A 12879-nucleotide genomic window follows, 5' to 3' on the forward strand; every position below is an offset into this window, starting at 1 on the left:
ACGGTGGCTCAAGCCTGTAATCCCAGCACTTTGGGAGGCCGAGACGGGTGGATCACGAGGTCAAGAGATCGAGACCATCCTGGTCAACATGGTGAAACCCCGTCTCTACTAAACATACAAAAAATTAGCTGGGCATGGTGGCACATGCCTGTAATCCCAGCTACTCGGGAGGCTGAGGCAGGAGAATTGCCTGAACCCAGGAGGCGGAGGTTGCGGTGAGCCGAGATCCCACCATTGCACTCCAGCCTGGGTAACAAGAGCGAAACTCTGTCTCAAAAAAAAAAAAAAAAAGAAAAGTAGTTAAAAAAAAAAAAACCAAAAAACGGGGAAAGCATAATTCAGATTCTACTCATGCGACTCGTGTGCTAATGCACATGGTGAATGGTTGAGGTTAGCTTTATGAGGAGAGTGATTTCTTCCGACAGATACAAACAAGGTAGCAGGAGAAATGCTGAGTGTTTAAGGAAGCAGAGTTTAAGGTACTGTTATTCCTTACAAGTGATTTACGTAGTCATGACCAAGCGATCCCTTGCCTAGGTTGAAATACAGGAGTTCCCCCCTTATCCTGTTTTGCTTCCCATAGTTTCAGTTACCTTACCTGCAGACAACTGTGGTCTGGAAATAGTAAATGGAAAATTCCATAAGTAATGAATTTTGCATTGTGAGCCGTTATGGACAGCGTGATGAAATCTCACGCTGCCTGGCTCCGTCCTGGCCGTGAATCGTCCGTCTGTCCAGCATCTCCGTGCGCTATGTGCTTACCAGCCTGTTAGTCACTTACCACTCAGTTATCAGCTCAACTGTCGCGGTATTAGACTCCTGTGTTCACATAACCCTTATTTTACTTCATAATGGCCCAGGACAGAAAGAAAAAACATCACAGGTTCTTATATGTGGGAGCTAACAAAAACAGACGTGGATCTCATGGAGGTAGAGAGTAGAAGGAGGGATACCAGAGTCTGGGAAGGTGTGGGGAGGGAGGGGCTGAAGAAAGGAAGGTTAATGGGTATGAACACACAGAGAGAAGGAAGAAGTTCTAACGTTTGACAGCACAGCGGGTGACTATGGTTAACAACGTATTGTACATTTCAAAACAGCTGTAAGAAGATTCAAAATATTCTCAACACAAAGAAATGATTAATGTTCAAGGATGGATGTCCTAACCCTAACCCTGATTTGTTCATTATATGCTTTTTGTATCAAAATATGACACACACCCTGTAAATATGTATAAATGTTATGTATCAATACAAAGTAATAGCCCAAAATGCAACGGTAGTGATGCTGGCAGTTCAGATACGACCGGCTGTAAAGTGGGGGGCGTGGTGGCTCACACCTGTAATCCTAGCACTTTGAGAGGCTGAGGCGGGCAGATCACCTGAAGTCAGGAGTTCGAGACCAGCCTGGCCAACATGGCAAAACCTCATCTCTACTAAAGCTACAAAAATTAGCCAGGCATGGTGGCAGGTGATTGTAGTCCCAGCTTAGGACTACAGGCTTAGGACGCTGAGGCAGAATTGCTTGAACCCAGGAGGCAGAGGTTACAGTGAGCCAAGATTGCGCCTCTGCACTCTAGCCTGGGTGACAGAGGGAGACTCTCTATCTCAAGAGAAAAAAAAGAGGAAAAAAAAAGAAGGCTGGAGGCTGGGCGCGGTGGCTCAAGCCTGTAATCCCAGCACTTTGGGAGGCCGAGGCGGGTGGATCACGAGGTCGAGAGATCGAGACCATCCTGGTCAACATAGTGAAACCCCGTCTCTACTGAAAATACAAAAAACTAGCTGGGCGTGGTGGCGCGTGCCTGTAATCCCAGCTACTCAGGAGGCTGAGGCAGGAGAATTGCCGGAGCCCAGGAGGCAGAGGTTGCTGTGAGCCGAGATCGCGCCATTGCACTCCAGCCTGGGTAACGAGAGCGAAACTCCGTCTCAAAAAAAAAAAAAAAAGAAAGCCGGGCATGGTGGCTCACGCCTGTGATCCCAGCACTTTGGAAGGCTGAGGAGGGCATATCATGAGGTCGAGACTGAGACTGTCCTGGCCAACATGGTGAAACCCTGTCTCTACTAAAAACACAAAAATTAGCTGAGAATGATGATGTGTGCCTGTAATCCCAGCTACTTGGGAGGCTGAGGCAGGAAAATTGCTTGAACCCGGGAGGCGGAGGTTGCGGTGAGCCGAGATCATGCCATTGCACTCCAGCCTGGTGACACAGCGAGACTCTGTTCTCCAAGAAAAAAAAGGCTGTAATGTGCTTCTATTAAGTGAAAAGTTCTCAGGGAAGAAAAAAATCTTAAAAAGATTGTATGCTGAGGTTGCTAAGATTAGCTCAGTTAATCTTACTGTCGGTAATTTAGAAGTTAAACTCTAGTAGGTATGTAAGCACGGGAAAAAAACCACAGAGGGTTGGGTGTACTATCTAAAGTTTCAGGCTCCACTGGGGGTCTCGGAATGTATCTTCCGTGGTTAAGGGGGAACTGCTCTATTAATTTCTTTGAAGAATTGATGGCATTTCGCACCACAGTCTAACCACCTCAATGTGTTCATGTTCCTCCCTCCCTCCCGGGCCTCTGTCCTTGCTCACCTATATTGGTGAGATGACGTCACTGGCATGTGATAGCTAATATGGTACCAACTAAAGAGGAGGGAATGAGAAAGACGCTTTCCGATTCTACAAACGTAAAGAAAGGGCATATGACACACTAACCCCTGGTTCGAGAGGCCAGGGCCACCTGGGATTCCGTCTTTGCATGTAGCTGACCTCAGAAATTCTATTCAACAATTACCCACTGAGTGAAGGCTGTGTCAAGTTCTGTGCTGGGAGCCGTCACTGTGATTTTAGATCAGAAGCCAAAGGCTGTTTGAGTTAGCTCTAAAACGGGAAGTTCTATTTTTACGTTATTGGGAGAAAAAGTCTTTACCATCGAACTTCTGGTTTTTCTGTGCAATGGAGTGTTCTGTGAAAGGGTGCTGTGCACGAAGCGGTCCTCAGATGCCGAAGGAGCTGAGAAAGCAAAGGACGAGGCAGGCAAATCCAGTTTCTTGGTATACTGGAATATACTAGGGAAACTTACGAACTTTCTTGGACAGCCAGAAAACACGATCTCTGCAGTGTTACTCTCCAGACCCACGGCTGCTCCATCACAGGGAAAAGGTGTCTGTGTACTCCAGCAAGACAGCCGAAGGGAGCCTCTGCAATCGGCAAGAATGCTCTATGGCACAGGCTGTAATTTGTGTGATAACATCAAGGTTGACGTGTTCCTACACTCGGGACGGTAAATGAAGTAGGGGTCAGCAGGCATCCATAGGACTGGGCCGCATCAGAAGTCAACATGGCAGATTAGCATGCGGGAGGGAGTCGCTTTTGTCTCCCCATGGAGTTCATCTCCACTCTTTTCCAGGTAAAAAGGGGGTGTACGTGACTGATATTACACCTCAAGGCGTGGCTATGAAAGCTGGAGTTCTGGCTGATGATCACGTGATTGAAGTGAATGGAGAGAATGTAGAAGATGCCAGCCACGAGGAAGTGGTTGAAAAGGTATGCCCCGAAGGGTACTTTTCTTTTTATTATTATTATTATTTATTTATTTATTTATTTATTTATTTATTTATTTTTAAAGATGGGGTTTCACCATGTTGGTCAGGCTAGTCTTAAACTCCCGACCTCAGGTGATCTGCCCGCCTTGGCCTCCAAAGCGCTTGGATTACAGGTGTGAGCCACCGTGCCCGGCCAAAGCGTACTTTTCTTAGCCTGTCTTCCACTGTATTCTCATTAGAGGTGACAGGAAGACGGGTGGTAGGGACAGTATGAGTTTGTGATGGAAAAAATATCCAGTTGAGTTCATGTCAAAGGTGAACAGACCACACTACTGGCATAAGCAGTGTTAATATAGAGGTTTGGAATAAAGCCTTCCCTAATTTCACATGAAGTCTATAAAACTGTTACCTTCAGGAGGCTGAGGCAGGAGAATTGCCTGAACCCGGGAGGCGGAGGTTGCGGTGAGCCGAGATCGCGCCATTGCACTCCAGCCTGGGTAACAAGAGCGAAACTCCGTCTCAAAAAAAAAAAAAAAACAACTGTTACCTTTACCTTTTGGATCTTGTTTGTATCTGATTGGGAGCCCCCTCGGAACTGTTGGATTGAGACAGGGTCTCATTCTGTCCCCCAGGCTGGAGTGTCGTGGGACAATCTTGGCTCGTTGTAGTCTCAGCCTCCGGGGCTCAGATGATTCTTCCACCTCAGCTTCCTGAGTAGCTGGGATTACAGGTGTGCACACAACGCCTGACTAATTTTTATATTTTTTGTAGAGACAGGGTCTGACTATGTTGGCCAGGCTGGTATTGAACAACTAGGCTCAAGTGATCTGCACGCCTTGGCCTTCCAAAGTACTGGGATTATGGGCAGGTGCCACCACCCTCTGACTTTATAATAAATTCACTGTTGAGGGCTGGGTGTGGTGGCTCACACCTGTAATCCCAGCACTCTGGGAGGCTGAGGCAGGCAGATCACCTGGGGTCGGGAGTTGGAGGCCAGCCTGACCAACATGGAGAAACCCCGTCTCCACTAAGAATACAAATGATTAGCCAGGTGTGGTGGCAAATGTTTGTAATTCCAGCTACTCGGGAGGCTGAGGCAGGAGGATCACTTGAACCTGGGATGCAGAGGTTGCGGTGAGCCAAGATTGTGCCACTACACTCCAGCCTGGGCAAAAAGAGTGAAATTCTGTCTCAATCAATCAGTCAATACAATTACTGTTGAGCCGATAATACTGTAATGTTGTTTTTTTTTGAGCCGGAGTTTCACTCTTGTTACCCAGGCTGGAGTGCAGTGGCACGATCTCTGCTCACACAACCTCCGCCTCCCAGGTTCAAGTGATTCTCTTGCCTCAGCACCCCAAGTAGCTGGGATTACAGACATTCACCACCATGTCTGGCTAATTTTGTATTTTTAGAAGAGAAGGAGTTTCTCCATGTTGGTCAGGCTGGTCTCGAACTCCTAACCTCAGGTGATCTGCCCACCTCGACCTCCCACAGTGCTGGATTACAGGCGTGAGCCACTGCGCCCAGCAATACTGAAATGTTTTATAGGAAGTGGAGGATAACAGATTTTCCTTTGAGGTCACATGGAACCTTAAAAATTGACCAACTTCTCTTTGTAGAATGATTTTTTGAAGTGGACCTTTGCTTTCTTTTTCTCCAAACTCCTATTGTTGCCTTTATCTACACACTTTTATGGGTTTTCTGAATTCTAGCTCCTTCTTGGGCTTTGTACCTACGTGGGTAGGTCACAAGGAAGGGAAAAACAGCTATAGAAGTGGAGGTAGATACCTATCAGTCAGCTGGTAGGATGTAGTATTTATTTATTTATTTATTTATTTACTTTATTATTATTATTATTTTTGAGACGGAGTTTCGCTCTCGTTACCCAGGCTGGAGTCCAATGGCGCGATCTCGGCTCACCGCAACCTCCGCCTCCTGGGTTCAGGCAATTCTCCTGCCTCAGCCTCCTGAGTAGCTGGGATGACAGGCACGCGCCACCATGCCCAGCTAATTTTTGTATTTGTAGTAGAGACGGGGTTTCACCATGTTGACCAGGATGGTCTCGATCTCTTGACCTCGTGATCCACCTGCCTCGGCCTCCCAAAGTGCTGGGATTACAGGCTTGAGCCACCGCGCCCGGCCGGATGTAGTATTTATTACAGCTTAAAAGCAGGCCTTCTATCCCTCATCTTTTGTGGAACTGGAGACCGTGAGCCTTTATACAGAAACTGTTTTTTCCCTACATTGTTCTCGGGGTTGACGTGGCTCCTCATCTGCGTGTGCCGTTGCAGGTGAAGAAGTCAGGAAGCCGGGTCATGTTCCTGCTGGTGGACAAAGAAACTGACAAGCATCTCCGTGAGCAGCAGATACAATTCAAAAGGGAAACAGCCAGTTTGAAACTGTTACCCCACCAGCCCCGAATCGTGGAGATGAGGAAGGGAAGGGATGGTTACGGTTTCTACCTGAGGGCAGGCCCCGAACAGAAAGGTAACGCACAAGAACAGGAAGTTTCGCAGTGTAACCGACAAATTCCTCATCCCAGTTTGACTCCAGAGTTCCGGCACAGCAAGAAACTAGGAGGCACAGCTGGGTCAGATTCTGTGTCACATGAGGGTCTGATATTGGGCATCCTCAAGTTTCCATAGCTGAATGATGAGGCAGAATTTGTATCCTGGTAAGATGGCTCTGGCGGGGCGGAAAAGTCCAAATTGGTAGCATTTGTTTTTTGTGATGTAAAAACTCCCCCATGTCGAATTTCAGCTTAACGAATACATGTCACTGAACACAAAGAAGTATTGCATAGGATTGGCTTTTGTGAGCCGGTGTGAGCCAGCTATAGCACGCTGCTGGACCTCTTCAATAGAAGAGCACTAGGTCTTTCAGGGAAGGTAAATACATAAAAGAACATGAGTTCAGGCCGTATAAACTGTTAGTCACTCCTAAGTTGCTATTTTCACTGTTTACATTAATTCATCAAATATTAATTTGGTTTTTTTTTGTTTTTGTTTTTTTTGAGACGGAGTTTCGCTCTGGTTACCCAGGCTGGAGTGCAATGGCGCGATCTCGGCTCACCGCAACCTCCGCCTCCTGGGTTCAGGCAATTCTCCTGCCTCAGCCTCCTGAGTAGCTGGGATGACAGGCACGCGCTACCATGCCCAGCTAATTTTTTTTTTGTATTTTTGGTAGAGACGGGGTTTCACCATGTTGACCAGGATGGTCTCGATCTCTCGACCTCGTGATCCACCCGCCTCGGCCTCCCAAAGTGCTGGGATTACAGGCTTGAGCCACCGCGCCCGGCCTGAATTTGGTTTATTTTGTAAAAACATGCTCAGTGCCTTGGAGAAAGAGTATCACATGAATCAGGCAGAATTCTTTAGTCAAGGAGCCTACCACTCAGTAGAGAAGAGACTTACGTGCATTAACGAAGGGAGATAGAGGGAAATACCTTCGTGCAGGGGCCGGTCAAGCACTGTGGTAATTCCAGGTTAGAGTAAACTTTTCTCACTAAAAAGGTACCTACCAGAAGCCCTCATGGTAGGGGTGGTACTTGAGTTCAGGCGTTGTAACATGAATAGATTTGGGAAAGTAGACAGAGCTGGGGCGAGGAAGATCATTCCAGGAAGGCAGGAGTCATGTGAACAGCCAGGAGACGGACAGTTTGATTGGCATGTGATGTGGAGTGTAAGAATTCACTGGAAGGGCAGGTTGGAGAGAGGTGAGAAGGGGGCCTGGATGCAAGATTGACCAGTTTGGACTTGGCTCATTAGACGATGGGGAGTTGTTTTTTGAGCAGTGTAAGGGAGAAGAAAACGCCTGTAATATCTTGGGGGCTTTGCACGTCTCAGTTACTCCTGACAATTATGCAAGAATTGCTGAAACGGAGGACTTGGAGAAGATACAGTGATTATGTAAGGTGAAACAGTTGTTTACTTCCAAACTCCACGCTCATTCTGTTGCACCAGGGAGTGACTTGGTCAGGAATGGTTCCTGAGATGGATCTGAAGGCAGATCTGTATCTAAGTGAAGGACCGGGGCAGGGTGAGCAGTGGGAAGGGTGCTGTTATTGTTTAGGTAGAATTCTCGGCAGGGATTAGTCCAAACTGCATTCAGGGTAGAGGAAGGGGGATGTGTAAGGCATGACGGGAGCGTCAGAGGACTTAACCGTCATCTAGATACGGGCACTGGATGCTGGGGAAGAATCAGTTGCTAAGTGTTGGTGACTGGGAGGATGTCACTCCACTAACGGGTAACCAAGACGAGGGTCCTTGGGATGGAGAATGGGCCGAGCTGATTTTTGGTTTGAATACATTACAGTTGAGAGATAGGTGAGGTATTTTGTTGGAGATACCCAGCAGCTAGTTGGAAAAGTGAAACAGGAGCTTGTTTTAAAAAAAAAAAAAAGCCGGGCGCGGTGGCTCACGCCTGTCATCCCAGCACTTTGGGAGGCTGAGGCGGGTGGATCACCTGAGGTCAGGAGTTCGAGACCAGCCTGACCAATATGGTGAAACCCCATCTTAAAAAAAAAAAAAAAAAGAAAAGAAAAAAAGTGAGCGCTCTGGTGGCATCCGGTAAAGATAGTTGAAGTCAGAAGGCCGAAGGCACATCCTTGAGGAGTGTACGTACAAATACAGTCACCACCGAACACGTCCAATTGCTACTAAAATGCCAGCGTGGCTTTCTTAAGGTCCAGAGTTTTGGGTTTTGTTCTTTATCCTTCCCCGCCTTTTATGACAGCTTTTACATGAGACACGTGGCTACAAATGTGCCCACTGACTTCCTGGGAACTTGCAGACTTTTAGCACGCTATTTTGCCAAAACTGAATGTCAGATACTTTTAGTAACATGATTATTTCCATTAAGACTCCTTCATTAATGGCTGGGTTACTTCCTGGAGCGAGTTCTGAGCAGGAAACAAACCCAGATAATGTGTTGATAAGCTTTCCGGGATTTGGCAGAAGGGATGGTAGTTATACTCAGCATGCCTTTTATATCTATTTCATCAGGACTTTGGGCTCCAGCAGAAAATCTGTTTATTTTTCTAGGGGACTTACTGATAATTTCACTTTTGGGGGTGGGGGGAGGGTAGGTCAAATCATCAAGGACATAGATCCCGGAAGTCCAGCGGAAGAGGCCGGCTTGAAGAACAATGACCTACTAGTTGCTGTCAACGGCGAGTCTGTGGAAACCCTGGATCATGACGGTGTGGTGGAAATGATCAGAAAGGGTGGAGATCAGACTTCACTGTTGGTGGTAGACAAAGAGACGGACAACATGTACAGACTGGTAAGTAATCGGAGTAATAGCCATATACTCGGGCAGTAAGAGTAAGGCCGGGCCCATTCACTCCTGCCCTCAAACTTGGCACTGAGTTAGGACTTTGCTCCTTAAACTGGAAGAGGCGTAACAATCGTCATGAAGGCTCAACTGAAGCTCCAATTGGTCGTGACAAGAGAATGCCAAATGATTGATAACCTGAGTTTTAAGTGCTTGGTTCTTAAGATTTTTCAAACAATTTCTGAATGTGACTTACTCTTGGTGATCTGAGAAAATCTATGGAGAACGTTAAGTCTGGAAATGAAATTGGTCCCCAAATAGGGCACAATTAGATTTTAAGCTTTAGGTCAGTTAAGTTCTATCAACGGCATGTAAAAGCCTAGAAAGGATTATTAAACAGCTTGTAAACGCTTAGCAAATGAAAGAGAAACAGACCAAGACCAAGCTGAGTGAAACTAACTTTATTTTCTCTTAACAGCTCTTTATCATAACACCTACTACTGCATGTTTTAAGTTTTTTGTTTTTTTTTTTAAACACATTTAACACAAGAATTGAGGTTCAGTCTAGTTTAACAGATCTGGGGGCCTTCTAAGTACCATCTGTCTTGCTAAGTGTTGATCGTAAAGAGGAACAAGATAAATGTTCTCTGTAAATACAATAATAGCGAATTCCAAAATAAATGATACAGAGGGAGGAATATGATGGGTGGTGATATATTAGGCCCTCCTCATAGATTAGGAAACTGAAGCTTAGAGAGATTAAGTACTTTGCCAAACAAAGTCACGCAGCTTCAGTGAAAACTGAAGCCAGTATCTGAACCCAAATTCTTGGACCATACTCCTCCTCAGCACATTTGCATGAGATATTTCAAGGTAATCTTGTAAGCAGGATTAAACACTGAATTGGTTTAATGCCTTTTTTAGTTACTTCAACAGTCATACCCAGAAAATACTTGACATCAACCTGAATAGAAGTCTTTAATGGCATGCTACTTGTTCCTAACCAGCTAATTTTTTTTTTTTTTTTTAAGATGGGGTTTCACCATGTTGATTAGACTGGTCTTGAACTCCAGCCCTCAGGTGATCCGCCTGCCTTGGCCTCCAAAGTGCTTGGATTACAGGAGTGAGCCACCACTCCTGGCCTCCTAACCAGCTAATTAAAGTTGAAAGGAGATATGGAAAATATATTAACATACTTGGCTGGGCATGGTGGCTCAGGCTGGGCACGGGGCACTTTGGAGGCCAAGGCGGGCAGATCACCTGAGGGCAGGAGTTCAAGACCAGCCTGACCAACATGGTGAAACCCCGTCTTAAAAAACAACAACAACAACAAAAACCAAACAAACAAAAAACTTAAAGTGGGGGTACTAGATAATTCATGTGTTGGAGAGTGTAATTAATATTCAAAATTATTTAGGATAGACTAAAAACTAAAGAAATAAGAATAAATTTCAAGTACTATACTTGAAAAGTACACTAAAAGTAATACACTAAAAGTAAAGTGTATGAATACCAAATGGTGAGACCTGATTTGAGGACTAAAGAAAAAGACCAGAGCCGGGCGCGGTGGCTCAAGCCTGTAATCCCAGCACTTTGGGAGGCCGAGGCGGGTGGATCACGAGGTCGAGAGATCGAGACCATCCTGGTCAACATGGTGAAACCCCGTCTCTACTTAAAAAAAAAAAAAAAAATACAAAAAAACTAGCTGGGCATGGTGGCGCGTGCCTGTAATCCCAGCTACTCAGGAGGCTGAGGCAGAAGAATTGCCCGAACCCAGGAGGCGGAGGTTGTGGTGAGCCGAGATCGCGCCATTGCACTCCAGCCTGGGTAACGAGCGAAACTCCGTCTCAAAAAAAAAAAAAAAAAAAAAAAAAAAAGACCAGAAACTTGATACTCTAAGTAGCTGCGCCATCCAAAAACGGCCATTTTAAAACTGACTGACACTTGGCTGCGGGAGATGACCATCTTACGGTACTTACTTGGCCAGACCATACCTGGAACTCCTGGTAATGTAGTTACTCTCTCTCTGCGTGCTTTAATTTCCTTAGTTGTACAATGGGGTGGAGGGTAGATCTTTGTAGCTACAGTGAAGGGTGGCTATGAGGGTTAAATTGGAATATTTAGAGCCGTAGAATAATGCCTCACCTGTCTAAATGTTCTATTTGTTAATACTGTGCCTGGTTTTGAGAACCCGCTTTAGGACGGCCAATGAAAACGGTAACTAGGGAAGAGGTTTCGGAAGCCACCACGTGAGCATTTATCTTGAGCAGGGCTTTGGAGAAGAGAGCATCGTCAGGAATTCGAAAGATGCTCTCTGACTATTACATGTAAGGAGGAGCACACATTTTTTAAAGATGTCCTGTGGGGCACAGCAGGACCAGAGAAGCCACAGGGAGCCAACTGCAGAGGCTGGATGTGGTGGCTCACGCCGGCAATCCCAGCACTTTGGATGCTGAGGCGGGCAGATCACCTGAGATCGGGAGTTCAAGACCAGCCTGACCAACATGGTGAAACCCCGTCTTTAAAAACAAAAACAAAAACAAAAACAAAAACAAAAACCAACTGCAGCTGCCACGAATGAGTCATTTCGCATTCGGCAGAAAAAGTCAAGCAGGAATTGGAGGCGGTGGCTGAAGTTGTTTGTTGTAAGGGGATTCTGACCCCCTCCTGATCTTATAGAATGATTTAACTGTCATTTTGCTGTTTTGGTTAATAGAGAACTCTGATCTAAAAAGAGGCCTGCCCTCATCCTCTCCTTCCCCCCTCTCCAAAGTAAGCCCTGTAGGTTGGGGTGGAGGGTGGATCTTTGAGATATATTAGTGAATAAAACAAACCCCTCTAGCAGTCTCTGGCACAAATTAGACACCCAAATATCTGAATGAAGCATAAATAAAATCCCAACCAGGTACGGTGGCTCACGCCTGTAATCCCAGCACTTTGGGAGGCTACGGCCTGGCCAACATGGTGAAACCCCATCTCTACTAAAAAAAAAATACAACAATTAGCTGGGCGTGGCGGCACGTGCCTGTGGTCCCAGCTACTTGGGAGGCTGAGGCAGGAGAATTGTTTGAACCTGGGAGGCAGAGGGTGCAGTGAGCCGAGATCGCGCCACTGCACTTCAGCCTGGTGCCTGGTGCCAAAGCAGGACTCTGTTTCAAAAAAAAAAAAAAAAAGTCATCGTGTTTTTTTTTTTTTTTTTTTTTTTTTAGCCCCCCTCTATTGCCCAGGATGGAGTGCAATGGCATGTTCTTGGCTCACCTCTGCCTCCTGGGTTCAAGTGATTCTCCTGCCTCAGCCTCTTGAGTAGCTGGGACTACAGGCACCTGCTACTATACCTGGCTAATTTATACATACACATTTTAATAAAGATGGGGTTTCACCATGTTGGCCAGGCTGGTCTTGAACTCCAGACCTCAGGTGATCCGCCTGCCTCGGCCTCCAAAGTGCTTGGATTACAGGTGTGAGCCACCACGGCCGATCTCATTTTTGTATTTTTAGTAGAGATGAGGTTTCATCATGTTGACCAGGCTGGTCTCAAACTCGTGAGCTCAAGTCATCTGCCCACCCTAGCCTCCCAAAGTATCGGGATTTCAAGCATGAGCCACCAAGCCCGGCCACAATCTCATTGAGTGTTTTAATGTTACTACACTTTTTGCTTCAAGATGAGCTGTGACTGTCAGATAGTTGATGTGCTTGTTCAGGTGGTGTTATCAGAGGTATTTGTGCATGTAATGAGTCACCTGGTAATTTTCCATATTTTAAAGAGAAAGACTCCATTGTGGAACTGTTGCAAGCGTATCACTGAAAGGTCTGAAGTTAGTTGAACTGGGTAAGCAGGAGGTTCTGTGCTGGTGGTATTCTCACACAGAGAGGAAGGAGGTGTGGTCTTGTGGTAAGACAGATGAGAGCCAGAGGACTCAAAATCTAATTTTAGCCAGGCTGCAAAACAGTGCAATTTGAAGTAGCGCCCACACTATGCTCACCTTCCATTGCTCAATTTCCTATTCATTGCCAACAAATGTTCTGGACCCTTGTGGGCAGCTATTTAGCTGCTGATCCAGGACCATACCATAC

At 46.1% G+C, this 12879-nt stretch overlaps 1 protein-coding gene across 5 annotated transcripts in view; it reads left to right on the forward strand.

The window, feature by feature from the left end:
• Positions 1–12879, forward strand: part of PDZK1 (PDZ domain containing 1) — a 45463-nt gene that overhangs the window by 28075 nt on the left and 4509 nt on the right. For all 5 annotated transcript variants that reach the window (XM_039459830.2, XM_074389706.1, XM_074389707.1 and 2 more), the window contains 3 exons: positions 3393–3529; positions 5823–6018; positions 8618–8814. In XM_039459830.2, coding sequence (XP_039315764.1) covers positions 3393–3529; positions 5823–6018; positions 8618–8814 — 530 coding nt within the window. The remainder of the gene's footprint in view (positions 1–3392; positions 3530–5822; positions 6019–8617; positions 8815–12879) is intronic.

The sequence above is a fragment of the Saimiri boliviensis genome, chromosome 19, assembly GCF_048565385.1.
Source record: "Saimiri boliviensis isolate mSaiBol1 chromosome 19, mSaiBol1.pri, whole genome shotgun sequence".
Taxonomy (NCBI): Eukaryota; Metazoa; Chordata; class Mammalia; order Primates; family Cebidae; genus Saimiri; species Saimiri boliviensis.